Genomic DNA, 26,056 nt, shown 5'->3' with positions numbered 1-26,056 from the left:
TTTGCTATTAGTTTTTCCCCCCTTTTTTTGCTGTTGTTCTTAATGGTCCAATGGTACAAGTTCCTAAATAACCTACTTAAAGAATTGTGTATCAAGAAACCAAATGGAGAACTTGGTTCATTTCCAGTAGAGGAACTGGTACCACATCACAAATCTGGTACCCATTATGTGATATTCTGCCAGTGCTCAGTGTCAGCCAACTTTAAAATATGTTTCATTCACCAAGTTCTGATTTCCTTTGTCCACCAAAGAGAAGCCCCTTAGCATCATGCTGCAGAGCAGCAACCTGGGACTCACGTTTATGCGAAGTGCTGAAATTAATTGTTGCTATATTATATTGAACATATTTAACATGTATTGGATTACCTGCCTTCTAGGGGAGGGGGTGGGGGAAGGAGGGGAAAAGTTGGAACAGAAGGTTTTGCAAGAGTCAATGCTGAAAAATTACCCATGCATATGTTTTGTCAATAAAAAGCTATTAAAAAAAAAGAAATTAAGGGAAACCAGTTAAAAAAAAAGACAGAAAGAAATTAATTGTTGCAGTTGGACCAATCATCAGTTCCAGAGCACTAATTGGGCTGCTACCCCTTGCCCCATTTTTGTGGTTCTGATTTGTTTCCACAAGGCTATTTCATATAAGATTTATTCCAGCTTCTTGTAAATTTTAGTGGCTGAGGCTGAGATTTACAAATTCAATTTCTCCTTAACTGCTACAGGTGACAAGGTCTCATGGCCACTTCAAGAATGCAGTGTTTTAAACTTTGCAGGAAAAGTATAAGGAAATAGATCACAATGATTCAACTTTCCAAATATTTCTGTTGGATCAATAAATTATATAGAAAATATTATTTGTCCATTGTATAGATTATAACCTAATCTATAGTTTTTTAGTTTTTTTCTCATACTCATTTAATAAAATGATTTTTCATAAAATTGTCATTACTAAGAAACTGAAATAGGCCACATGCAATGTTTACAATGTTACACACTTCACTTTTCACATCTGTAAAATGGAAACTGTGGAATTAAAGTTTTAGAGGTAAATGAGGTTTTAGAATTCTTTGAATTTTGCCTCTTAATTTTACAAATGAGGAAATAGAAACTTAGAAAGATTGTTTATCCAGATTCACACTGATTATAAGTGGCAGAAATGGAATTTCAGTATTTCCTATTATATCATATCTATCTTGCTTACCTCATAAAGTTTTTGTGAAAACCAAATATGGAACATCACTATTAAATAAAGAACATACTATTATTAGAGTATATGTAATCTAAAAGATGTATGATTGAAAAAAGTGGTGGGTCAGTCTTACAAGGAAATCAAAGAGCAACAGATGGAAAACTTGAGTTCGGTACTGTTGCCGTATAAAGTGAAAGGTTCTAGAAAAAGTTCTTTGACAAGGGCAGAAGTTAATATTGATGAGAAGGCATAGGTGGACTGTAATAATCTGCATGGCTGAAAGGAAATCAACTGAAATCATGAGTCCCTTAAAGTAGGTTTGGTGAACTGGGATAAATGTGTATTTTAAGTGTCAGTATTATTCTTGTATTTAACACTGAAAACACACTTTTTCAAAACATTGGCTTAAAGAGAACTACTTAAGTGAGGAAATGGTAAGAAAGCTACTAGCTGCTCTCTAAGAGTATCCCAGTGTACTGAAAGAACTTGCAAATGTGTTTACTGAGTCACCCTTGATCTTTAAGGGAAAAAAATGTAAAAAGTAGAATTGCTGTTGGACTGGAGACAAGCAAATATGATTCTAGTTTTTCTAAAGGAGGAAGAAAGTAGATTTTTCAAATTCTGGGATAGTAAGATTGAAATTCAATTTTTGGCAAATTCCTAGAATGCATTATTTATTTATTTATTTTTGCTGAGACAATGTTAAGTGTCTGAGGAGATGAACTCAGGTCCCCCTGACTTCAGGGCTGGTGCTCTATCCACTGTACCACCTAGCTGCCCTCTCCACCCCACCCCGAGAATGTATTATTAAAAAGATGGTTTATGAGTATTTTTAAAAGAAGGATACAATTAGAAGCAAAGTATGGTTTTACATATCTATACATATCTATAATCTGTATCAAATGGTGGTCTTCTTTAGTACAGGGTGGGGAGGTAAAAAATAAGTCAGTTTGGATCTCAAAATGTAACAAAAAATAAAAAAAAATTTTTTTAAAAAGGAGAGTAATTAAGATATTAGGATACTCATAAACACATCATATAAGTCTTGGCTGAAGAAACTGGAAATAAGGACCACTTGTAGAAGATTACAGGGGAAGGTTTCAGTCTTCTTCAAGTATTTGAAGACTTGTTTTAAGGGAGAAAAAATTTGCTCTGATTGGCCCCATAGGGAACAACAAAGAACAAGAGGTACTTATTACAGAGAGGCAGATTTTGACTTGATTAGGAAAAATTTATATTAGACAGAAGTAAAATAAGCTATCCAAAGAGGAATTGAATTCTCCATTTTCAGAAGTCTTCATCTGTAGACTGGATGACTACTTATCAAAGAAATTGTAAACAAGATTTTTATTTGGGTATTGTATGGACTTGTTGCTGAGATGCTATGAAGCTTTTATTTCCTCAGTGTCTTGTATTTTCTCCTTAAAATATTTTTTTCCAAGTTGAAAGAGGGAAGTATACAGTTCAATTCTTTCACCCTTCCCAAATTTTTACCAGTTTATGTTTCTCTCTTCCCTTTGCTGCATTTTCCTCGACTTCCCTTTTTATTCAAGCAAGCTGTCACAAAGATGTCAGACATTGTCATTACTGACTTGGTGGAGTGTCCAGGAAGTCTATCATTATACACCTGGGAAGTAAATATATATATAGTAAGAACCGGCCTGCACCCCCCAACTACGGAAGTAATGGGAATAAAGAGTATAAAAATATATATCTGGACAACATGCTTCCTGTAAAGAAAACTTTCTTTCTAAGATCCTATCTCTAACTGTGAGTTTGAGCAAATTATCTAATTCTCTGGACTTTGGTGGTGGTAGCTGTAAATGAGATTTGTAAACTATGGACATTTAGGGGATGTCAGGGACTTCAGGAGTCACCTAGTTCAAATGCTTACCACACCCTCAAGCAGATGCCCTCTCTGTTTCCTCCTAGCTTTCAAATTCCATGGTTATCCAAGTTTACAGTATAGTAAGTGATAGGTGGAATTAGCATCTCTTGAGTGTCTTTTTTCATTTGTCACATAATGGGGTTGGGCCAGATGATCTTTAAGTCCCTGCTGAGCTCTAAATCTATGATCCATTAAACCTAAGGAGCCTTGGCTCTTATCAATTAATGCTGTCATTTTAATAAAATCACTTATGTTTAAGTTCTGTGGAGAGCAACACTGCCACCAGCTAAATCCTTGTAACTTTCATTTTCACAGTTCTCTAATGAAATTTAATCCTCACAAAAGTTTTACAAGCCAGTCATCCTCATTTCACAGATGACACATGATGGGAACAAACATGAGGGGTTTGCTCAGAGAAATTTTCTAAGTTATCTGCAGAACGAAAGTAAAAGCCCGAGATCTCCCTGTGCACTAAATAACGATCAGCCAAGAACTGACACCATCAAAAGAGAATGTTTCCTCCTTAAATAGCTTCTCACTGGACATCCGTCATGATGAGTTCCATTTGGAAACAAGACATTCTAATTACATCCTCATGGACTGGAATAAATCCAATTCTTATGGTGCTTCCATTTCTCTTTAGCACAAGCAAAAGTTTTTGTTGACTTCTTTAGGTATATTCTGGATTGACCCTTGGACACAGAAAGCAAAAAAGCAGAGTCCACTCAAACAATGCCCCTATGATAGTAAAGAACTTCCCTTCAGAGTCTGCGTGATATAGCAGAAAAGACCTCAGCTTTGGAAACAGGTCTGCATTTGAATCCTTTCTTAAACATTTTCTGGCTCTGAGACAATAGATATGCTACTGAACTTTAAAATCTTAAAATGCTATGTAAATGTGAGATTCTTAGAATCTATTATCTGTTTTCACGTCAAATAATGCAAAGATTTTTTTACATGGTAGAGGTGTCTTTTTTAGACTTTGGAATCCCTCTTTCCAGTCACTTGGGTTTATCCCCAATCCCTGTTGAGGGCATTCTTTATTTCCCTAGACAAGAAGTGTGATTTTTTTTTTTTCTTGGCTCTTCTTCTCTGGCTCAGGACATATAAACTTCTCTTGTCTGCCCTTGGAGGCCTTCTGTTTTTCCAGGTTCTCATTCTGGAATTCAGATCTGACTGACTACATTGGAAGCAAGTCTCAGGGTCTTTGAGGAGTAACTTTTCACTCTACTTCTCTGTCTGCCAGTATCCTCTATCTTCTACTGCTTGTAGATGGCTAATGCTATCCACTATTCTCTAGCTTCCTTTAAAATTTAATAATTTTCCACTATTTATCTCACTCCAATATACTCTACTAAATTAAACTGATTCTAAAAATCCCAATCACAGAACAAACATAATGGTTAACAGTTTGGGTGGTTAAGTATTAGCCTGAAAGGAATAAAGAAAAAGTCCCTGACTTCAAAGAGTATTAACTTAGTGGGGTAGGGAGTAGGGAAGAGGTGAAGGACAGTACCAGTATAACTGTTGTCTGAATACAGAACAAATGCTATTAAAATGAAAGGAACAACAATAACAAAAATAGATATATTGAGACAGGAAGAATCAGTCAAGCAAAACCAAAAAAATGAAAGATTGGAAAAAAAATGTCAAATATTTACTAGAAAAAACAACAGACCTGGAAAATAGATCTAGGAGAGAAAACCTAAGGATCATCGGACTACCCGAAAATTATGATGAAAAAAAGAGCCTAGATACTATTTTACAGGAAATCATTAAAGAGAACTGCCCAGAAGTAATAGAATTGGAAGGTAAAATAGACATGGAAAGAATCCATCGAAGACCTTCTGAAAAAGACCCTAAAATAAAGACTCTGAGGAATATTGTGGCCAAACTTCAGAATTTTGAGGCTAAAGAAAAAATCCTACAAGCAGCCAGGAAAAAACAGTTCAAATACCAAGGTGCCACAATAAGGGTCACACAAGATCTGGTTGCCTCAACATTAAAGGATCGAAGGGCCTGGAATTTGATATTCAAAGGCAAAAGAACTTGAATAGCCAAGAATAAACTACCCAGCAAGCTGAGCATTTTTTTTTCCATGGAAGAAGATGGACATTTAATGAAAAAGGAACCATCTGTTTCTAAAGAAAAAAACAAACAAAAAATTTGATCTCCAACAACAGGATCAAGACAAGAGAAAAGGTAAAAGGAACCTTGAGAACTGTATTTTGTTTGGTATACATAAAAAACCATGTTAAACGTTTTACTGATATAGTATAAAAAGGAAGTGAAATGGAAAGGGAAGGTCAGAAAAAAGGAAAGGAAAAAAAAGGGAAATACATGCCGATGGGCAAAGGAAACCTACATATCTGAGGGGAATTAGAGAGGGAGGAAATTGTGAAATCTTACTCCACCAGAGTTGGCTCAAAGAAAATAATTAAATTTGTTTTAAGAGAATCTTCTCTCCCCTCATTAAAAAGTGGGAGAGCAAAGGGAAAAGGAAAAAGAGTAATAAGGAAGGGTACAAGAAAGGGGAAGGGATTCAAAGGGAGGAGGGAATACAAAAGGGAAAGGTGGGTGGCAAGTGGGAAATAAGTTTGATACTAAGGAAGGAGGGGAAGGGGGCAAGAAAAAAAAGCATAATCTGGGAATATTAGGATGGCGGAAATACAGAAAGTAATTTTAACTGTAAATGTGAATGGGATGAACTCCCCAAAAGGGAGGTGAAGAACTGGATCAAAAGTCAGAACCCTACAAAATGTTGTTTAAGGAAACAATTTAAAATAGGAGATACATACAGGTAAAGGTAAAAGTTTGAAGAATCTAAGTTTCCGGTCAAAAAAGAATACCCCTTTCTCAAATCAAGTAAAAGCAAAATTATCTTTAGGATAAGGAAGGAAACTATATTCAAAAGGCCCAAGACAATGAAGCAATATCAGTATTAAAATATTGCCCAAGGGTATAGATCTAACTTCCTAAAGGAGGTTAAGAGTTACAAGAAGAAATGACAAAAACTATAATACTGGGGAGACCTAATCTTATCCTCAATTTAGATAAATCAAATCACAAAACAAATAAGAAAGAAATTAAAGAGGTAAATAGAATATTAGAAAATCAGGTATGATAGATCCTGGAAAACTGAATGGTAAAGATAGGGTATACTTTCTTCTACGCCATGGAACCTAAAAAAATTGACCTATATTGGACATAAAGACCCCAAAATTAAATGCAGGAAGGCAGAAATAAATCCTTTTCAGATCACAATCAATAAAAACTACATTCAAAAAAAAGTTAAAATAAATCAAAAGTAATTGAAACTAAATAACTACAAAGAATGATTGGGTGAAAAAAAATTATAGACACAATTAATAACTTACTCAAGATAATACAATGGTGAGACATCATACCAAAAATTTGTGGATGCAGCTAAGGTAAAGGGGAAACTTATATCCTTAGAGGCTTACTTGAAAAAAAAGAAAGAAAATTGAATTGGGCGCAAACAAAAATGAAAAAGACCAAATTAAAACCCCCAATCAATGACTAAACTTGAAATTTAAAATTAAAAAGGAGAAATTAATAATATTAAAGTAAAAAAAAACTATTGAACTAATAAATAAACAAGAGTTTTTTATGAAAAACCAAAAAATTGATAAATTTGGTAAATCTGATTAGAAAAAAGGAGAGAGGAAAATCAAATTAGTGTCTTAAAATGAAAAGGGAGAACTTTCCACCAATGAAAGGAAAAAAAGAAATAATAAGGGGTTATTTTGCCCAACTTTACCAATAAATTTGATAACCTACAAAATGGATACACCTTCAAAAAAGGCTTTAATTATCAGAGGAGAAGTAAATTTTAAATACCCCATTTAGAAAAGAAATAGAACAAGTTTTAATCAACTCCCTAAAAAAAAAATCCCCGGACCAGATGGATTTAATGTGAATTCCCAAACATTCAAAGAACAATTAACTATTTTTTATAAACTATTTGAAAAAAATAGGGAATGAAGGGATCCTACCAACCCCTTTTATGACACAGACATGGTACTGATACCTAAACCAGGAAAGTTGAAAACAGAGAAAGAAAATTATAGACCAATCTCCCTAATGAATATTGATGCTAAAATCTTAAATAAAATATTAGCAAAAAGACTATAGAAAATCATCCCCAGGATAATTCACCATGATCAAGTAGGATTTATACCAGGAATGCAGGACTGGTTCAATATTAGGAAAACTATCAGCATAATTGGCCATATTAATAACCAAATTAACAAAAACCATATGATCATCTCAATAGATGCAGAAAAAGCATTTGATAAAATCCAACAAAAATAGATATAACCCCTCGATCTAGGTAATCTTGTACCAAGGTTTTATACAAGCCGTATTTTAAAGGGAAAAATGTGGCCTATATTTGGACAGTACAGTAAGTAAAGAATATGATCAATGTCCAGAAGTACACACAGAGCTCTAAGATGATACAGAAAAGTGAGAATTTCCATCCAGAGTAGAGAGAACCAAGGAAGTGTTATGAAGGCAGCAGAATCTGAATAGGACCCTGAAGGATGAGTAGGAGTTCAAAAGAGAGATGTGGGGGAAGAACACTACAGACTAAGGAATGATTTAGACCAAAAAACAAACAAAAAACAAACCAAAAAAAGTGTTATGAAAGTAAAGAAGTCATTTAGGAAGCATTAAATAGTCTAGTCTGGCTAAACAATAGAAAATAAATAGGAACAAACAAATTAGCAAGATCGTAGTTATATTATTTAGGGTTTTAAATGCCAGATTGAGAAATGCAGATTTTATGGAAAGAGTAATGAGGAGGCAAAGGAGGTTTTCTAGTAGGATAGGGATATGACTAGAGTGTGCCTTAGGAAGATTATTTTGACAAGAGATCTGCAAATTGGCTTAGAGGTGGGAGGTATAAGGGAGGTTGAGAGACCTATTAGGAAGTGCTGTTATGGTAAAAGTCCCCCAAAAAGACGATAAGGTCCTAAATGGTGGTAATAGTCATGGAAATGAAAAGGAAGGGGCAAAGGGGAGAAATTTTGTAACCTCTGTTCGGATTATTCTCCATCTTTGGTTCATCGGCTAGCAAGGATTTAATGAACCTCTATAGAAGACTCACAGGGTTATTGCTCTGGCCTCAATTTTCTTCTACTTCCCAAGGCTCCCTTTCCCCCACTCCTGACATTTCAATTGGATGGCCTTCTCATTGAGCTTTTTGTCTCATTGCTCTTCATTCCAATTCATGTTCCACATAGTTGCCAAAGTAATTCCAAAGTACAGATCTGACCATGTTACTCTTCTATTCAGTAAATTCTAGGAGTTCTCTATTGCTTCTAGGATAAAACATCTGCTCTTTTGTTGGCTTTTAATCCCTTTCACAACCTGGCCCCAATCTCTATGTTCAGCCCTTTTTATACAATATTCTCTATCCAATGATCTATAGTCCAGATACACTGGCTTTGTTTCCTCTCAGTATCTCTGCACCAATCACCCCCATGTTTAGAATGTACTTCTTTCCTCATCTCTACTTTTCTGATTCGCCCAAAATGTGAGTGCTTTCCCTCTTTCACAACATTGCATTTATTTTCTATATTCTTATGTGCCTATATGTTATTTCCTTCAAAGAATGTTAGTTTCTTGAAGAGGGATAATTTATTTTATTTTATCTTTGCAATCTCAGTATATAGCATAATGTTTAAATATATTAGGTGCTTAATAAAGGCTAACTTTTGATTAATAGAATCTATAAGGCCTGAATGGGGAGAGGAGGAGAATGGAGCAGAAGGATTCAAAGCTTTCTTCAAGATGTTGAGCTTAAGTAATGGAGAGAATTAGAGTGATTGTGTAGGAAGGAAGGTAGAAGGGCTGGTTGGAGGGGAAAATGATGAATATGGTTTCAGATATGTTGAACTTAAGATACCAGTAGGACACCTAAATAATGATAACCAACAGATAATTGGAAATGTCCAAATGGAGCTTGAGAAAGAGATTTGTGTGAGAAATCATCTCCAAAGCAGTGATGAAAGTCACTAGAAGAGAGAGCATGAGACAAAAGAAGATCAAGAGTAGAGTCTTTTTTTTTTTTTCCACAGAATATTTATTTATTTTTTTTATTTTTTTTTTTCTCTCTCTCTTTTTTTTTTTTTTTTAAATAGCCTTTTATTTACAGGATATATACATGGGTAACTTTACAGCATTAACAATTGCCAAACCTCTTGTTCCAATTTTTCACCTCTTACCCCCACCCCTCCCTAAATGGCAGGATGACCAGTAGATGTTAAATATATTAAAATATAACTTAGATACACAATAAGTATACATGACCAAAACATTATTTTGCTGTACAAAAAGAATCAGACTCTGAATTATTGTACAATTAGCTTGTGAAGGAAATCAAAGATGCAGGTGTGCATAAATATAGGGATTGGGAATTCAATGTAATGGTTTTTAGTCATCTCCCAGAGTTCTTTTTCTGGGTATAGCTAGTTCAGTTCCTTACTGCTCCATTAGAAATGATTTGGTTGATCTCGTTGCTGAGGATGGCCTGATCCATCAGAACTGGTCATCATCTAGTATTGTTGTTGAAGTATATAATGATCTCCTGGTCCTGCTCATTTCACTCAGCATCAGTTCGTGTAAGTCTCTCCAGGCCTTTCTGAAATCATCCTGTTGGTCATTTCTTACAAAACAGTAATATTCCATAATTTTCATATACCACAATTTATTCAGCCATTCTCCAACTGATGGACATCCATTCAGTTTCCAGTTTCTAGCCACTACAAAAAGGGCTGCCACAAACATTCGTGCACATACAGGTCCCTTTCCCTTCTTTATAATAAGAGTAGAGTCTTAAAGATTGCTTCATCTGCTTAGGGGGTGTAGGAACAAAGGGAGATAGAGAAGTAATAGTCAGAGATAGTAGAATGAGGAAAATTGGTAGGAAAGGGAAGTTACTTATCGAGACTTATATGGCTGCATATAGAATTTATCAACTTAAATTTTATTTATTTTAAAGTTATTCATGATTTTTTTTTCATGCTCTGGTCCCAATATACTCATCTTCTTGCCCCCAAATCCTCACAGCCTGTGCTATTAATAAAGAAAAAAAATGGTTCACTAAAACCAAATCACTTAAGTGACTATCAGCATATGGTATCCTCAATCCATTCCCCAAACCCCCCATGAGAAAGGAAATGTTTTAGCCTGTCATCTGGAAGTAATAGGACCAATTCTGGCCTTAGAATGTAGGGAATGGGAGTAAGGAAAGTATGTATGACATGATGCTATAAGAGTAGTACCTGAAGAGTTAAATCTTACAATGAGTTCAAGGTGATGTGAAAAACAAGCATTTTTCAAGCTACAAAGGGGAAAATAAAGAAGGAACAGGATAACTCTTTGGCATGGTGAAAAGATCAATGATAACATGAGAGATAGCAGGTAAAAACTACTCTTATTTTGCCTAGTTTTTTTCATTTCTAAGAAGAATTTGTTGCTGTTGTTCAATTATTTCTGTCATGTTATATATGTTTTACATATATATACACATACATATATATATATATATATAAATATATAAAGTGTGTTATATAATAGAATAGTTATCTTCTATTGTGTTTGACTTCATAATTCCATTTGGGGATTTCTTCATAAAGATACTGGAATGGTTGACCATTTCTTGTTGCAGTTCATTTTTTTTTTTTTTTTTAAAGGATGATGGAATTGAGGCAAACAGTTAAGTAAAGTGATTTTCTCAGGATCACACAACTAGTAAGTGTCTGAGGTTAGATTTGAACTCTGGAAAATGAGTCTTCCTAACTCTAGGCCCAGCACTTAATCTACTGCAGGGAGAGGGGAAATGGCTAATAGGATATTAAAATAAAATTTAATAAGATGATGAGAGTACCTCTCTGCTTTCAATTAACCGAAGTCATTAATTCTCTTAAAAAAAAAAATGGCAGATAGAATTACTGAGCAATGATTGATCCAATGTTCCTGGAGAATCATGGGAAATGGTAGAAATGACACATGACTTTAAAAAAGAAGAGAATGGAACCTGATTTTGATTCTGGAATTAGTATTAGAATATATCATTAAAACAAAGGTTAGTAAGAACAGCTAGGAAAGGAAGTAGTGATTACAGAACCAACAGGTTCTGATCAAGGACAAGCCATGCCAGATTAACTTTATTTCCTTTTTCGTTAAGATTAGATAGATTAGACAGTCTTAGGGGAATACTGTAGGCACAATTTATCTAGATTTCAGCAAAGCCTTTGATAAAGTCTGTTAGATAGACAGGCTAAATGAGAATATATTTACATGAATTTGCAACTGTTTGAATGACTAGATCATAACTAGTTATTAATGGTTCACTCTTTTTTTTTTTTTTTTTTGGCTGAGGCAATTGGGGTTAAGTGACTTGCCCGGGGTCACAAAGCTAGAAAGTGTTAAACATCTGAGACCAGATTTGAACTCGGGTCTTCCTGACTTCAGGGCTGGTGCTCCATCCACTGCACCACCTAGCTGCTCCTTGTTCACTCTTAATATAGAAGACAGTCTTTGGTGTAAAAAATCCCAGGATCTGTGCTTGATCCTGGATAGTTTAAATGGCTCTATAAGGTTAAGATGCCAATGAGACAATATTAACAACTGTTTAATATTTTTATCTATGACAGACCATCCTCCACTCATCAGTCAAAACGATTTTCCTAAAGTGAAAGTCTGAAAATATCATCCTACTTCCAAACCTTTCAATAAACTTTAGTGACTCCCTATTATCTCTTTGGCATTTAAAGCCTTTTATAAGCTTTCTCTACCTGTTCCACCCCAATCTTCTTACATCTTTTAACCTACCATATATTCTTTGAACTAGAGACACTGACCTCTTCGCTGTTCCTCAAAAAAGACTCTGGACATGTTGTTTAGAATGTTCTTCATCCTCATCTATGTCTCTTGGCTTACTTCATATCCCAGAAAAAATTGCACTTTCTACAGGAAGCTTTTCATGATGTCTTTTAATTTTAGAGACTTCCTTCTGTTGAATATTTCATATCTATTTTGTATATAACTCGTTTGTACATAATTATTAGAATGCTGCGTTCCCTATTAGACTATGAGCTTCTTAAGGGCAATGACCATCTCCTTCCTTTTTTGTATCTCCAGTATTTAACACAGTGTCTGGGGACATAGTAGGTTCTTTATGAATGTTTATTTACTGGACAAAGACACAAAGGTATGTCTGTCCAATGTATGGGCACCAAAGCTAGAAATGACAATTTTACACATTGGACCACAGGTTCAGAATCTAAAAAGAGCTCAAATTTGAGCAGATTTAAGGAAAAATTTAAAGAAAATTAAAGAGACAAATGAAAAGTCTTCCCTTTGAGTTAAAAATATCAACTTCAAATATACAAGAAAGAGGAGATGTGGCTAGACCTCAGATAACTGGCTCCAAGAATGAGGTAGGTGATCAATTGTCTTGGCCACATCTAGAGTATAGTATTTAGATCTAGATGCCACATTTTTGGAAGGGTATTGATAAGTTAGAGAATAATCAGAGGGCAGTGATCAAGATGGTAACAGGGTTTTTAGACCATGCCATGAGAATGACAAAAGGAACTGGGCATATTTACCTTGGTAAAGAAAAGATTTAGGGAAGGAGGTGATTGGTATTTTTGATTTTCAAAGACGGTCACATGATAGACTTATCTGCTGGATCCTAGAGGGTAGAACTAGGTACAACAGATAGAAAACTGCAAAAGAAAAGATTTAAACTGGAAAATACCACAGGGGATATTTAAATATAGATTGAACTAGATGGCCTCTGAGGTCCGTTTTTGACAATGGGACTCTGTAAATACACTGTCAAAGAAGTTAAGGGAATACAGAAAAATGTGATCTCTTCCTTCCCTGATTTCTCATCCTATTTTCTTTGTCCTCTCATATGTATTTAATTATATTGTCATATAAGTTCCCATATGAGGATTTAGTCCTCTGAACTTGCCATAGTCCCCTGGAATGAATTATAAAATTATATTATAAAATATAAAAATATAGCAGATTATTTTTAAAAATTAGTAATTGATTATTTTATATTTGAAAATGCTAAGAGTTCTTTGTTAGATACCATGACTTGGCTCATTATTCCTACCACACTGATGGGAACTTATGTGGAAATGTGCAGAAATCTTAAGAATGCTAGATTAACAGAATATTTCTGCAAATTCTTAATTATTTAAGCAGCAGATATTTGCAAGCAAAACAAATGTGAAATATCTGAAAGATAATATAATGATCTTGTGTCTTAGCAGTTTAGTTTCTGTCTTGCCAGTATAATCTCACTTTTTTTGTGAAGCTGGAGTGATAAATCCCTGGATAGCCCCATATTCTATAGGTAGTGCAACTGTAGGATCAATACCTAATTTCAGAAGCTCAGTGGCCAGGGGACAATCTTGTGCTAGTTGTCCGTGACAAAAACAACACTCCTCTTGGAATTATGAAAAATTAAGTGAAGATTCAAATCTAGCTTTCATGCTTTCTGTGCAGAAGTTCTAAAGTATGTCCATTGTGAAGAGAATCATACTTAATATTTTAGATGGGATCAAACAACAGTAAAGAATCTAAATGTCTAACTGTTTTCAGGGAATTAAAAATAACACTAGGTTATTACAAAGAAATGAATTATACTTCTAATCATTATTACCTCAATAAAGTAGTAAAAATTTCATATTTGTTTTATCCATTCATAATAGGTAAGTGCTACTTTTAGCAATTGTTTCTTTTCTTTCCTATTCTAAAACAAAATAAAATGTTACTAAAAGATTTCAGCTGGAGACTCAAATGCAATGCTTAAGAACTTGTTTTCTAATGTAAATAAAGTCCTCATTTGGGTTGCTAGGTTCATATCTTGCCTTCCCATAGACTGGGCAGTGGAAGTGGGTGATCACCCTTCATTAACCTGTTGGGCAGTAGCTTGTCAGGGTCAGGGAGCAAAAAACTAAAGTGGAGGGATGGGCAGCAAGTGCAGGATTTGTGTGCCAAGGAAAGAGAAGGAAACTCTGGAGTAGGGGAAGAAAACTAGGGTGAAGGGCAGGGAAAGCGGTGGATTCTGGATGACTGCAATTCTGTGGTGTGTAAGGGCTCTAGAGAAGGGAGAAGAAACAGTCTGGGAAATTGGAGCTGGTGATCTGACTGGAGACTATTTGGATAGTGTTGGAATCTTTACAAAGTGTTAAGCCATTGGAGTTGATTTGATCTTAGAAGAAGATATTTTGGGCCAGAACTTGAACTAGGTACTAAGTACAACTGATGGAAACAATGCTTGTGTTCACACCTCTAGAGAGCTCATAAGTATCTAAGTACTCAATGGAGTTCACAGTTTGGGAGATTCAGGGTCTAGAAAGATATCTGAATTCACACCTTCCTTAGGGCCAGAGAGCATGCTGGGAGATATCCCATAATCCCACTCTCGGAGAAGTAGCATAAATAGAGCACTCTGGGAGATACAGAAGGGTACTTGCCTCAGTTGGAGACTGAGAAGCCACGAGTTGGTGCTGGCTGGAGGCTGAAGAAAGCGGAGGCAGAAGCCAAGGACAAAGCTGCAAGATCTCTTGGAGCCAGGCAGAGAGATAGGCCTCAACTAACCGGGCTATTTTGGAATTACTGATTGTAACTTAAACTAAGGCGGCCTCCAGGAAAACCACCACTGGATAGTAAAAATTTGATGCTGGCATAGGATTATAAAAAGTGGCGGGCAGAGTTAAGTAGACCATAAAACTCCATGTGTAGTAGGCCAGGCCTGAATCAGGTCAACCTGGTCTCTTAGATTCAATATTGGAACAAAATAAGATGCTTAAAGAACATCTGGTAATTAAGGTAGAGAAAGGATATAGTATCAGTTTATCTGAACACAGCTTCCTTTTGTCCACTGGTTATGGTGCTGGTCTGTCAGTCAAAAGCCTGGCTTTTGCACCCTGGAATGGAAAGACCCGTCAACAACAAAGCCTCTAATTCTCTCAACCAACTAAATCTTGAGGACACCTCAATGTCCCCCTTTTTTGGGGTGCTGAGGCAATTGGGGTTAAATGATCTGCCCAGGGTCACACAGCCACGAAGTGCTAAGTATCAGATTTGAACTCAGGTCCTCCTGACTTCAGGCTGGTGTTCTATCCACTGAGCCACCTCGCTGCTCCTCCTCAATGCCTTTTACACAAAAATTAGCCTAGCCTCAGTGGGACAGAGCCTTTGGATATTGCTCCTACCACAAAGTCTATGTTGCTATTATTCTCTATGAAAGTCAACTCAAGCTAAGGGTGAAGGGTAGAAAAAAGGGACAGCTGAAAAGGCAAGGAAGGAGAGAAAAATACAGCTGATAATTAGTGTTGATATGGGTTAGAAGGAAGAGGGCAGGGAGAATGAAGAGAAATAAGGATGATTCTGTCTGGGAAGGAATAGCAAGAAGAGGACTATTGTAGTCCATTCCATTCAATTTAATAAGCACCTTAAAATTTTTTTTTCTAAGAACAAAAATCTATTTTCTCTTTTTCTTCCATTTTTTCCTCTACCCATTTTTTTTTTTGGGGGGGGGGGAATCTAACAGGGCCTTTCAAAAAGCATTTATGAAATACCATTTGTGTCAGTCTACTTATTTGTACAGGGTACCAGAGATACAAAGGAAAAAAAAAATCCCTGTCTTCCAGAAGCCTATATTCTACAAGGGCAAGAAGGGAGAGGAGAATACGAGTGTATCTAAAAGTGACACAAGGAGAAGTTTCTTTCTCTGCTATTACTTCACTATAGTATCACATAAAATCTATACACTATGTTGTAGCCTTTACTGGAGTTTGCCTAACTGCCTCAGGATTAAACCTCCTGCCCATCTACTTCACTGTTCTCCTTTGGCCTTTCTAGGAAGCTATGGGTTTGTAGCCTCTTAGGACAATCTTAAATACTCTCCTATATTCATCTATTGCATTCACATGACTAGGCTTTTTATTTTACTTTTTAAAAGCTTGATGTGTGTGTGTAGTCACTGCTGGGTTATCCCTCATATTATTTTTTGTCTTAAGGACCAGGACAAGAACTGTTTTGGTTTTGATATCCTGAAGTAACACAACGAATAGTGCTGTTCCTGGGTATTTCAACTCCATTTTGGGTATAGGATCTTAGAATACTGGAAATCGGAAAGACCTTAGAGATCTAGTCCAACCTGTAATAAGACATAGATTCTGTTGTAATACCAAATCTTTTTCTTCTTCTTTTTTTCATTGTCCTTTTTTGCTTGACAACTGAGGGGTAGTCAGCTTCCCTTTCTCATATCAGTTCATTCTCAAGTAATACCTCTTTTCCCCAGTAGTTACACTGCCTTAGGGTAACATTCATAACTGGTAGACTTTAAAGCCTTAGCTGAATGAGCTCAGAGCCTATTGCTGCTACTATGTACTCCTCCCTGTGGAGTCCAGGGAAGTCTAGAAGAAGAGTTATGTCTGGTTAGCCTCCCCATCAGGCCAAAATCAATGACTCTGAATGGCCTTTGCTTCCTCCCCTGACCCTCTTAATAATAAAATTTCAGAGAAAATTTAAAGTAGCTCAGATAAAAAGTGGGATTTTATAGTTTGTGAAGCTCCTTTACCAACAAAATACACTTGTAAACAAATGATCTTCCTATTTTTCAAAAGGAACATAGGCTTTTAAAGCTGGAAGAGATTTTAGAAATTACCTACTCCAATTCTCTTGTCTTACTGATAAATTGAAGGCCCCCAAATGCCTTGCTCTTGATCTGCAGAAGCAGTAATCAACATTTGGGATTCAAACCTAGTTCGACTGATTCTTAGTTCTCTTTCCACACCACACTATGACTTATTTGCCTCATTAAAAATTTTGGTTTCTGAAAGGTCCCCTCCCTTTCCCTCAGTGAGATCCAAAATTCTCTATATAGAAAAATCCTTTGGTCACTGTAAGCAGAGGAAGGAAGCAAGCAAGCAAAGAAGGAAGAAAGGAAATAAGTATTTACAATAACAAAAAGATGTGAAAATGAAAAATGGCTGGGCTGGGCCTGATGAGGTATCCCAGTAATCCTTGCTATATTACTTTCTTGAGCTTTGGATTTTATATGTGGTTAAATAAACCACAGATGTCTATGCTAAGTGTGATATCAATACCTGGGAGAGAGGAGAAGGGAAAAGAAAGGAACAGAGCTGTCAAGTTGCCTAGGAAAGACCGAACTGAAGTCAAAGATCCTATGCCAATCAGTAGTGGGACTGGTATGTGAGTGGCTTCTATATGTCTAGTATATGTTTCTTTTCTTTCTTTTTTTAATGCATAATATTTCCATATTAGTCATTTTGTACAAAAAGACTTGAATAAAAGAAAAAATGCAAGTGAAAAATTATATGCTTCAATCTGTATTCAATCAATATCAGTTCTTTCTCTGAAGGAGGACAGTATGTTTCATCATTAGTCCTTTGGGATTGTCTTGGATTACTCCCCTTCTCCCCCCCCCCCCCCTCCCCCCCCCCCCCCCCCCCCCCCCTTCCAAGGTGACAATGCTGTTAATCTATCTTTTCCCCTTAGATTTTTTTGTAGAAGTTGTCAGACCTGAATTTGAGTTATGTGTGTGGCAGAAGTGTGCATAAACTCAAGAGATTATCTGTTTTAAGATTACTACTCTAGAAACTATTTGTTTATAGCACTGCTACTATCAATATTTTGAGTTTCTGTTGAGGGTAATTTTTAAGGATTGAACTTGGTTGAAAAAAGAGACTATTCCTCCCTCCTCCCCCACTAAAAGATGAAGTAAAGTGCTAAATATTTTTCCTCCTTTGTCTTTGATGATAATACAGGAAATTGTAAGAAATTTAGTTTCCTCAGTCTTAGTGAAGACAGTGACAGCTTTCTCCTAATACCAGTGGAACAAATTGGCATGACTTAAAGTTTAAATCTATTACAACCACAGTAAATGAACAAATGGGTAAGAAAAGAAACAAAACTATTAAATTCATCATATTCCTCTCTTCACCCAACTACTTCCTCAGAAGACAGTGCACATAAAGGAATTCAAACAGGTATGGTTATTCATAGTCTGAAATTAGTTCTCTCTGTTCATATTAGAGGCTGGAGATCTTCCAGATTCCAAAGATAACAATTTCATTTTTTACTTTCTATATCAATCAATTTGGAAGGTATATTTTAAAAAAAGTTTGGTAACTTCAAACACAATTCAAATAAAGCAAAGGTTGCTTTAAATGTTTTGCTTAAAAACCACCCAGTCCAATTTCATATTGTGAGACAAATCAAGGCTTGTATGATATAGTCTAGATCTTATGTAAGTAAGCATTTACTCTTTATATTTTCATAAATGGACATTTTCCCATGAAACAAATGTGAACTTCTTGAGAGCAAGGATCATTTTATTTTTTATATCCTAGATGCCTAATAAATGTTTGTTAATTGACTGACAGGTCAAACTGTTCAGCTTCTATCTTTGTCTGTAAAGAATGACAACTTTATTTTCAGATCATCATGTTACTGATTTTCAATTTATGTAGGTGATAGGCATTGCATAATATATAAAAGAGTGGATCTAGAAAGACATAGAGATGTTCCAGTCCTTTCTCTGACATAATTGCGGTATGTTCCTGGGCAATTCACAACCTTGAAATGCTCTAAGATAATACATTTTTGGTAAGGTGCTGTCTTACCACTGGTAGAGGACTTTTTTTTACTCTTGGGAGTCCCTTATAAATAGCGAAATCAAAGGTCTGGTCTCTATGGGTGACAAAGAAAGGAAGTAGCACAGTGTACCCAGAGTTCAGGAACCTGGACTCTAGCCCTGATTCTATTATTCCCTAACTTTGTGAACTTTCTATCATCTTGCCTCTTTAGTCTTACGTTTCTTCATCTCTAAAATAAGTGATGAGACTAGATGGCCCTTGAGATTTTCCAAACTTCAATTCAAGCATTTTATTTTCCCACTAAACTATTTATTCTTTTGTTTACTTGGGGGATTTTGGGGATTAATGATTATAGAGGCAGTGAGCAGTGGGAGGTTTATCAAAGCTACTGAATTTGTCAGTTTTGTAGGAGGGAGGAATACCTTTTGGCCCTTTGGATTGTTTTGCCTATCTCTAGCAGTGAGAGTTTTGAAGGTCTTTAGGTATATAATTTGTGTGTCTCTCTGGACAAGATTATTGCCCTTTATCTTTGTTTAAGGAAAGAAGGGGAATTTGTTGAGAAATGAAATTTACATTATGAGGATATCCCACATTTTCTTTGCCTAGGCTACTCTATTATTAACTGGTACCTAATACAGAGACACCTGAAAGAAGGAAAGTTAGCAGACCAAAAAGCCATTTAAAAGAGAAATCAGAAGTCCCGGACCAAAAGCTGTAGGCTAGGCTGAATTCATGCTTCTAGTTACAATGTCCATAAATGGACTCAGGATTAGGAATGATTAGATTTTGAAATTACTTTTCTATTCTCTTTCCTGTTAGCTTTTTATCTGTCAAAATTCTAGGACATGATTTATTTAGTTTGAGACCTAATTTTTAGGATCTCCCTCCACCTTTAGTTCTCAAAAACCTGAGAGACTTTAGTTGTGGGGTGGGCTAATTCCAGAAAAGCCTGAAAGAGTAGGGACCACAATAGGCTTTCGTTGCTATCAATAAGCAGATTTTAGCATTATGAAATTATCTAGCCAGCAGATGGCAACAGTGTACTTTGCAAGGGTTCAGGGAGCCAGCTTTGGAAATGTTGGAAAGCAATGTTTAACTGGCTATTGTATAAGTGATTTATGTATTTGGATTCTACTCAATGTTATATATGCATTCTTGAATAAAATATTCACAGTGTATTTTCCATCTGCAGCTGAGCTCCAATACTAAGCTCCATGTTCTAATTCCCAAGACTCAAAGGAGCCTCCTGTTATCAAATTGCTTTTCTCCCAGAATAGCCACTTGCCTCCCCAGAAAAGGCTCTGGTTTGGGAGGGACTGTGATGCAGCCACACCAACAGAATGGTTTACCAGAAATCTGTTAACCTCAAGCAAATATGTCTGTCAGCCTGTTCCCCCTTGACAAAGCTGTTCTTTTTTTCCCAAGCTTCTGAAAATTGTTCATCTCATTTTTTCTGGCATCACCATTTCTAGCTCAATATAAGTGTCACATTAAATTTTGAAGTCTGAGGGATAGGGAGAAGAAAGATAGTCTTAGAAAATTTTTTAAAATTATCTTTCTCTCTGTGTGTTTATATAAACTCTCAAGAAATATATTACAACTCAACATAAAAACCCAAAGAGTCAAACCAGATACATAAATCAGGTGGCTCTGTTCTTTCCCACTTTGGCAGACAGAAGTGCCCAGGAATAACACAGCCTTGGCAGCCTTGAGACTATGTCAAAATTCCAAAAAGGATAATCAGGAATATTCTAGAATAACAGAACAGCATCATTTTGCTGGATGGGATATAGTTATACCAAAGGTGCGAGCTACTATTTTACCTATCCACCCAAATCAACTTTAACCCTCTCTTTAACTGATATTCCATGATCTATCCAACCCTCACAGGATTATGGGATTTAGAACCAGAAAGAGATTTAGGAATTATTTAATCCAACAACACTGATTTCCTAGAGAAAGAAAGATCAACGTTATACAGGGAATAAGCATTAGAGCTAGGATCCATCAGTTTCCACATGTTCATCCAATATGCTTTGAAATTGTTCACTATATCTTTCTCCCCTCTCCTCCAAAGGATACCTTCTGCTCCAGCCAGGTTAGATTGTCGTTCCAGGTCATACTCATTTCTGTCCTTGTTCAAATTTTTCCCTTCCCAACTGCCTTCCCGCCCCCCTCAGGCAATTGGAGTTAAGTGACTTGCCTCCAGGGTCACACAGATAGGAAGTGTTAAATGTCTGAGTTCACATTTGAACTCAGGTCCTCTAAACTTCAGGGCTGGTGCTCCACCTAGCAATCCTCTTCCCAACTTTCTTATACCCAAAGCTTGCCAATTCTTTATTTTATTTTTTTTTAATAGCCTTTTATTTACAGGATATATGCATGGGTAACTTTACAGCATTAACAATTGCCAAACCTCTTGTTCCAGTTTTTCACCTCTTACCCCCCCACCCCCTCCCCTAGATTTGCCAATTCTTTATGTCCCATTTCAATGACCAAATCCTCCATGAAAGATCCCCTTGAAACTCCAGACAACAATACTGATCCTTTCCCTTCATAAGTCCTTATTCTCTATAGTAATCAAATTCTCTGTACTTCTTTGACCTTAGATTCCATCCCATTGTTTTGTACAGTTGGTCAGTTCTCTCATGGGTGTAAGTCTTGCTTCCTTAATAAGTCTGTAATCTTCCTAGGGCCAGAAATCATCAACAATAAATATGTATTCTTAAGTATCTATGTGTCAGGCACCATGGGGATATAAGGACAAAAATATAAAGTCCTAAAAGGGCTTATATTTTTAAAAAGTATAAACAATCATTAATAGTATTAATATGTAATATGCAAAGAAGAAAAATAATTGTATTTGAAATAGTGAACTTGTTATGTAATAAAATTTTAGCATTTTTAAAATGTTTGATACTAACATTTAATATTATACTGAAGTGAGATCTTTAAATATATATACATATAAATTAAAATAAAATAATGGGATTGTGACAGGTTTCATGCAGACAGTTCTAGAACTGAGTTTTGAAATAAACAAAGCATTCTAAAGGGCAAAGGAAAGAGGGAGGAGAGAGTACATTATTCCATGTATGAAGGACAGGCAATGTGATGTCATATGTGAGGAATAGATCAATATGAGTGAATAAAAAAGGTATTTATCAAACTATTACTATATGTAAAGTATTGTATACTAAGCCCTGGGGACACAAATAGAAAAATCAGTCCCTAAATCTCAAGGAACTTACATTTTTATAGGGGAAATAACCCATTTGGAAGATGTCAGTTCAAATCAAATGGAAACATCCAATGGTCCTTGGGGTGTAGTGGCAAAGTAGATACTTTAATGGTACTACTTTTGATAAATTATCAGTTTCCAATGTTGAAACATTTAATAGTGCCAAGGATTTTGATGGCAAGAATTTGTTTTCTGGGTCTTCAGTAGCTGTGTCTGTAGTATATGAAAGAGCAGTGGCTAGGCTGAATCTCCATGGGGATGCTTTCCAGGATAATGCACTAGACTAGAAGCATTACTATATTCCAAAGACTCTTGGGTTTTCTTTGCTGGGATATGAGGGAAGATGTTGCCAAGGTAGTGTTGTTAATGGTTTGATTTGCCTGGCACATGCTGCCTCCTGCCTCTCCCTCTGCGAAGCTGGTTTGCTGCTGGTGGGTAGTATCTGGTTGGCAACTGGTAGTGATGGCTAGTCCTTTCTTGGTTTTTCTTTTTCTACTTAGTAGTATTTCATTTTTTCCAATTACATGTAAATATAATTTGCAGCATTTAGTTTTATAGGATTTTGATTCCATTTTTCTCCTTTCTTCTATTTCTCTCCCCTTCCTAACATGGCAAGCAATCTTATATAGGTTTTATACACACACTCAGATTAAGTCTATTTCCATATTATTTATATTGTGAAAGAAAAATCAGAACAAAAGGGAAAAGGCACAATAAAGAAAAAAAATTGAGAGTAGTATGCTTCAATCTGCATCCAGACTCCATAGTTTTTCTCTAGACATGGACAGCATTTTCAATAAATGGGTCTTCTAAAATCGCCTTAGATCATTGTACTGCTGAGAAGAGCCAATTTTATCAAAGTTGATCATCTGTACAAAATGTTACTGTTACTTTGTACAAAGTTTGGTTCTGCTCACTTCACTAAACATCAGTTCATGTAATTCTTTCCAGGTTTTCCTGAAATCTGCCTGTTCATCATTTCTTATATAACTACAGTATTCTATCACATTCATATACTAAAGTTTGTTCAACCATTCCTCAATTGATGGTCATCCCTTCAGTTTCCATGGCTGGCAGGAATTGCTTCCCAAAATGATGGCTATGAAATTGTACAGGAAGAGTAGTGTTTCTGCTTACCCTAATGGTCTGGGAATGGAGGGTAGGCAGAAATGCAAAAATAGCAAAAAAGCCTGTTTGACTGAACCACAGAGTGTGTAAAGGGGACATTATAATAAGGCTTCAAAGTTAAAATGGAATTAGGTTGCAAAGAGCTTGAAATAGTAGAATATATAATTTATTCTGAGGCAACAAGGAAGAGAGGAATGACATGTTCAGATCTGCTCTTTAAGAAAATAATTTTCATAACTTTGTATGGGACATATACTATATGGTTACTAATTAGGAAGAAACTGAAATATTCTAGGTGAGAGGTGATGAGAGTTTGAATTAGAGCAGTAGCCACAACAGTGAGTCAATTAACATTAGGTACCTACTATGTACTTGGGGATATTATATGAGTAAGACTCATATACAAAAGAAAGCCCTTGCCCTCAAAGAGTTCATAATCTAATGGGGGAGACAACAAGCAAATAAATATGTACAAATAAGTTATATACAAGAAAAAGAGAAAACTGCAAAGGTAAGGTACTAGAATTAAGAAGGATTGGGAAAGAATTCCTGTGGAAGGTAGGATTTTAGTTTGGGACTTAAAGGAAGCCAAGGGGAGTGGGAGGTGGAGCTAAGGTGGGAGAGCATTCCAGACATAGGGAATTTCCAGGCCAGAGAAAATTCCTGGAGCTGAGAGAGGGAATCTGTTATGAAAAAAAGTATGAGGCAGGGAGTAAAGGGTTAGATTAGGAAGGGCTTTGTATTCCAAATGAAAGGGTGTGTTTGATACTGGGATCATACTGTGTATGATAGGGAGTCACTGGAGTTTACTGAGTAGCCTAGGTAGCATGATTAAAACCACACTTTAGGGAAATCTCTCTGGCATCGAAGTGGAGAATGGATTGGAGTGGAGAGAAATTTGTGCCAGGCAGATCAGGGGTGAGGTGATGAGGACCACAGTGACGGCAGTATCATAGAAGATGTAACAGATGTGCCAGAGGTAAACAAGCAGAGATGAGGGCCCTAATGCAAAAGAGCTTATAAAGATAGCCTGATTGAGCAACTCTTTGGAGAAGTCTGATAAGGGAGAGTTAGAAATTAAGGATGATGCTTCAGTTGGGACCCAGATGACTAGTTAGGATATATACAATAGGATGGTATTACCCTTGACAGAAACCAGAGGATTTGGAAAGAGAGTGTTTTTTTTTTTTTTGTGGGGGGAGGATGCAGGAGAAGTATAATGACTTCTGTTTAGAGCCTAATTTCTATAGAACACCATTCCCTCTCACACAACCCAGCTAGGATGCTCAAGGACAGGGATTCTTCTTTAGACACAGCCTAGAGGCAGGGCTCATCTTATGGATGCTAGGATTACTCAATTTCAGTTCACTACAATTCAGAACCCCCCAAGCTCTAGTGATCTACCAGCTTCAATCTCTCCAGTAGAAGGGATTATAGGCATATAATCAACTTTTTAAAAGTATAATATAAGTACTACACATTATTTTCAAAACTGTTATTTTTGTCTGTTTCCTTTTGTTGTTTTCTGTGTATTTAAAATATGCTTCAATAGGTATCTTATCTTATTTTTGTCATTATTTCTAACTTTCCTTGTCTTTCCTCTTCAATTAAATCCTGAGAAAAAGAAAGAAAAAAAACTAAAACTTTGTAACAAATAAGCACTAAATAAAAATGCATACATATAGTGATAATGTCCCAAAATATATGTTCCTTTCTCTGCTTTGTATCCATCCTCTCTCAGAAGATGATGCTGATCAATTTTTCTTATTCTTCTTTGCTGGTGTCTTTCCTCTAACTGAGCATGCAGAATTCCTCACTTTGGACAGGACAGTTAGGGGTGAGGAAGGAGGAGGGTTTGTAGAAAGGAGGAGGGAGCAGGGGAGTACTTCAGAAGTAGGCCAGAGGTCAAGTCCAGTGAGATAGATACCCAGAAGCCAGAATCGGAGCCTGGGTTAGGGACTGAGGTCAAAGGGCTTCAAGGATCAGAAGTCAGGATCCAGGCAAAGGCTCTGGTTAACAGATCATCAGTGTTCAGTAATAATGCAGTTTGAGAGTGAGCCAAGTCCTTCAGAGGGAGGCTTTTCTAATATATTTCCTGTTTAGGGAACAGAAGAACTGGGTCTTGGAGTAAAGGCAGGCATAGACATGTGGCTGGAGTGCTGGGCAATTTTTGGCAAACATATACTTGGTATTAGTGTAGCCAACCAAGGAAGTCACAATAAATTCCATGTTCCACCTAAAACATGGTGGGGTTGAAATATCATTTAGTAATCTACGTTAATATATTAGTCACTAACATGATTCTTCCAAGCAAGTCTTAATAGTTAGCCAAGATATGGGATTCTCTTCTCTATATTTTTAATGTATTAAGACATGGAAGACAACATTCCCTCTCATCATTCTCTCAAAAGAAAGCTAGGATGCTCTAGGTTAGGAGCATCAAAATAAGAATTTTGGGGGGTATGAGCCCTTTTGGGTATCTGGTTAAGTTTTATTGGCCCCTTCTCAGAATAATGCTTTTAAAATACTTAGGGTTACAAATGAAACCATTTGTGTTGAAATGTAATTTTAAAATGTAACTTTAAATGTAATATTAAAAAAAAATTCATGGACTCCAGATTTATGTAGGCCATAATTCTAGCCTTTTTTTTTTTTTTTAAATAAGGGAAGACAATCATTCCCTCCCACAAAAAATCCTCTGGTGACACTTTTAGAAGGGACCGATTGTATAGCATTTATGTTCTTAGGTAATACTTCTGTCCAAGGCAATTTCTCTAGCCCACTGTATATTGCGGCTTGCAGCAGAGTTATTTAATAAAAAGAAACCCACCAAATCTATACTGTGCTGGACCAACAGATTAATATAACAGCTAGTGGAGCTGACTTGACAACAGTTGTCAATAATAAGGATAGGTTATGTGGTGGGCAGACATTAT

The 26,056-nt window shown here is 36.1% G+C and overlaps 1 protein-coding gene across 2 annotated transcripts in view; it reads right to left on the bottom strand.

The window, feature by feature from the left end:
* The window catches only part of LYRM4 (LYR motif containing 4), a 202,380-nt gene that overhangs the window by 16,827 nt on the left and 159,497 nt on the right, over positions 1 to 26,056 (bottom strand). Inside the window, exon 3 of one of the 2 annotated variants that reach the window (XM_031946907.1) lies at positions 2,001 to 2,810. The exons of the other annotated variant lie outside the window; for it this stretch is intronic. Coding sequence (XP_031802767.1) covers positions 2,682 to 2,810 — 129 coding nt within the window. The 3' untranslated portion in view covers positions 2,001 to 2,681. Of the gene's footprint in view, positions 1 to 2,000; positions 2,811 to 26,056 lie in introns of those variants that run through there. 2 annotated transcript variants of the gene reach the window in all.

Source organism: Sarcophilus harrisii, chromosome 1, assembly GCF_902635505.1.
Source record: "Sarcophilus harrisii chromosome 1, mSarHar1.11, whole genome shotgun sequence".
Taxonomy (NCBI): Eukaryota; Metazoa; Chordata; class Mammalia; order Dasyuromorphia; family Dasyuridae; genus Sarcophilus; species Sarcophilus harrisii.
Note: the sequence above shows the minus strand (reverse complement) of the source record. Positions and strands in the feature narration are given on the sequence as shown.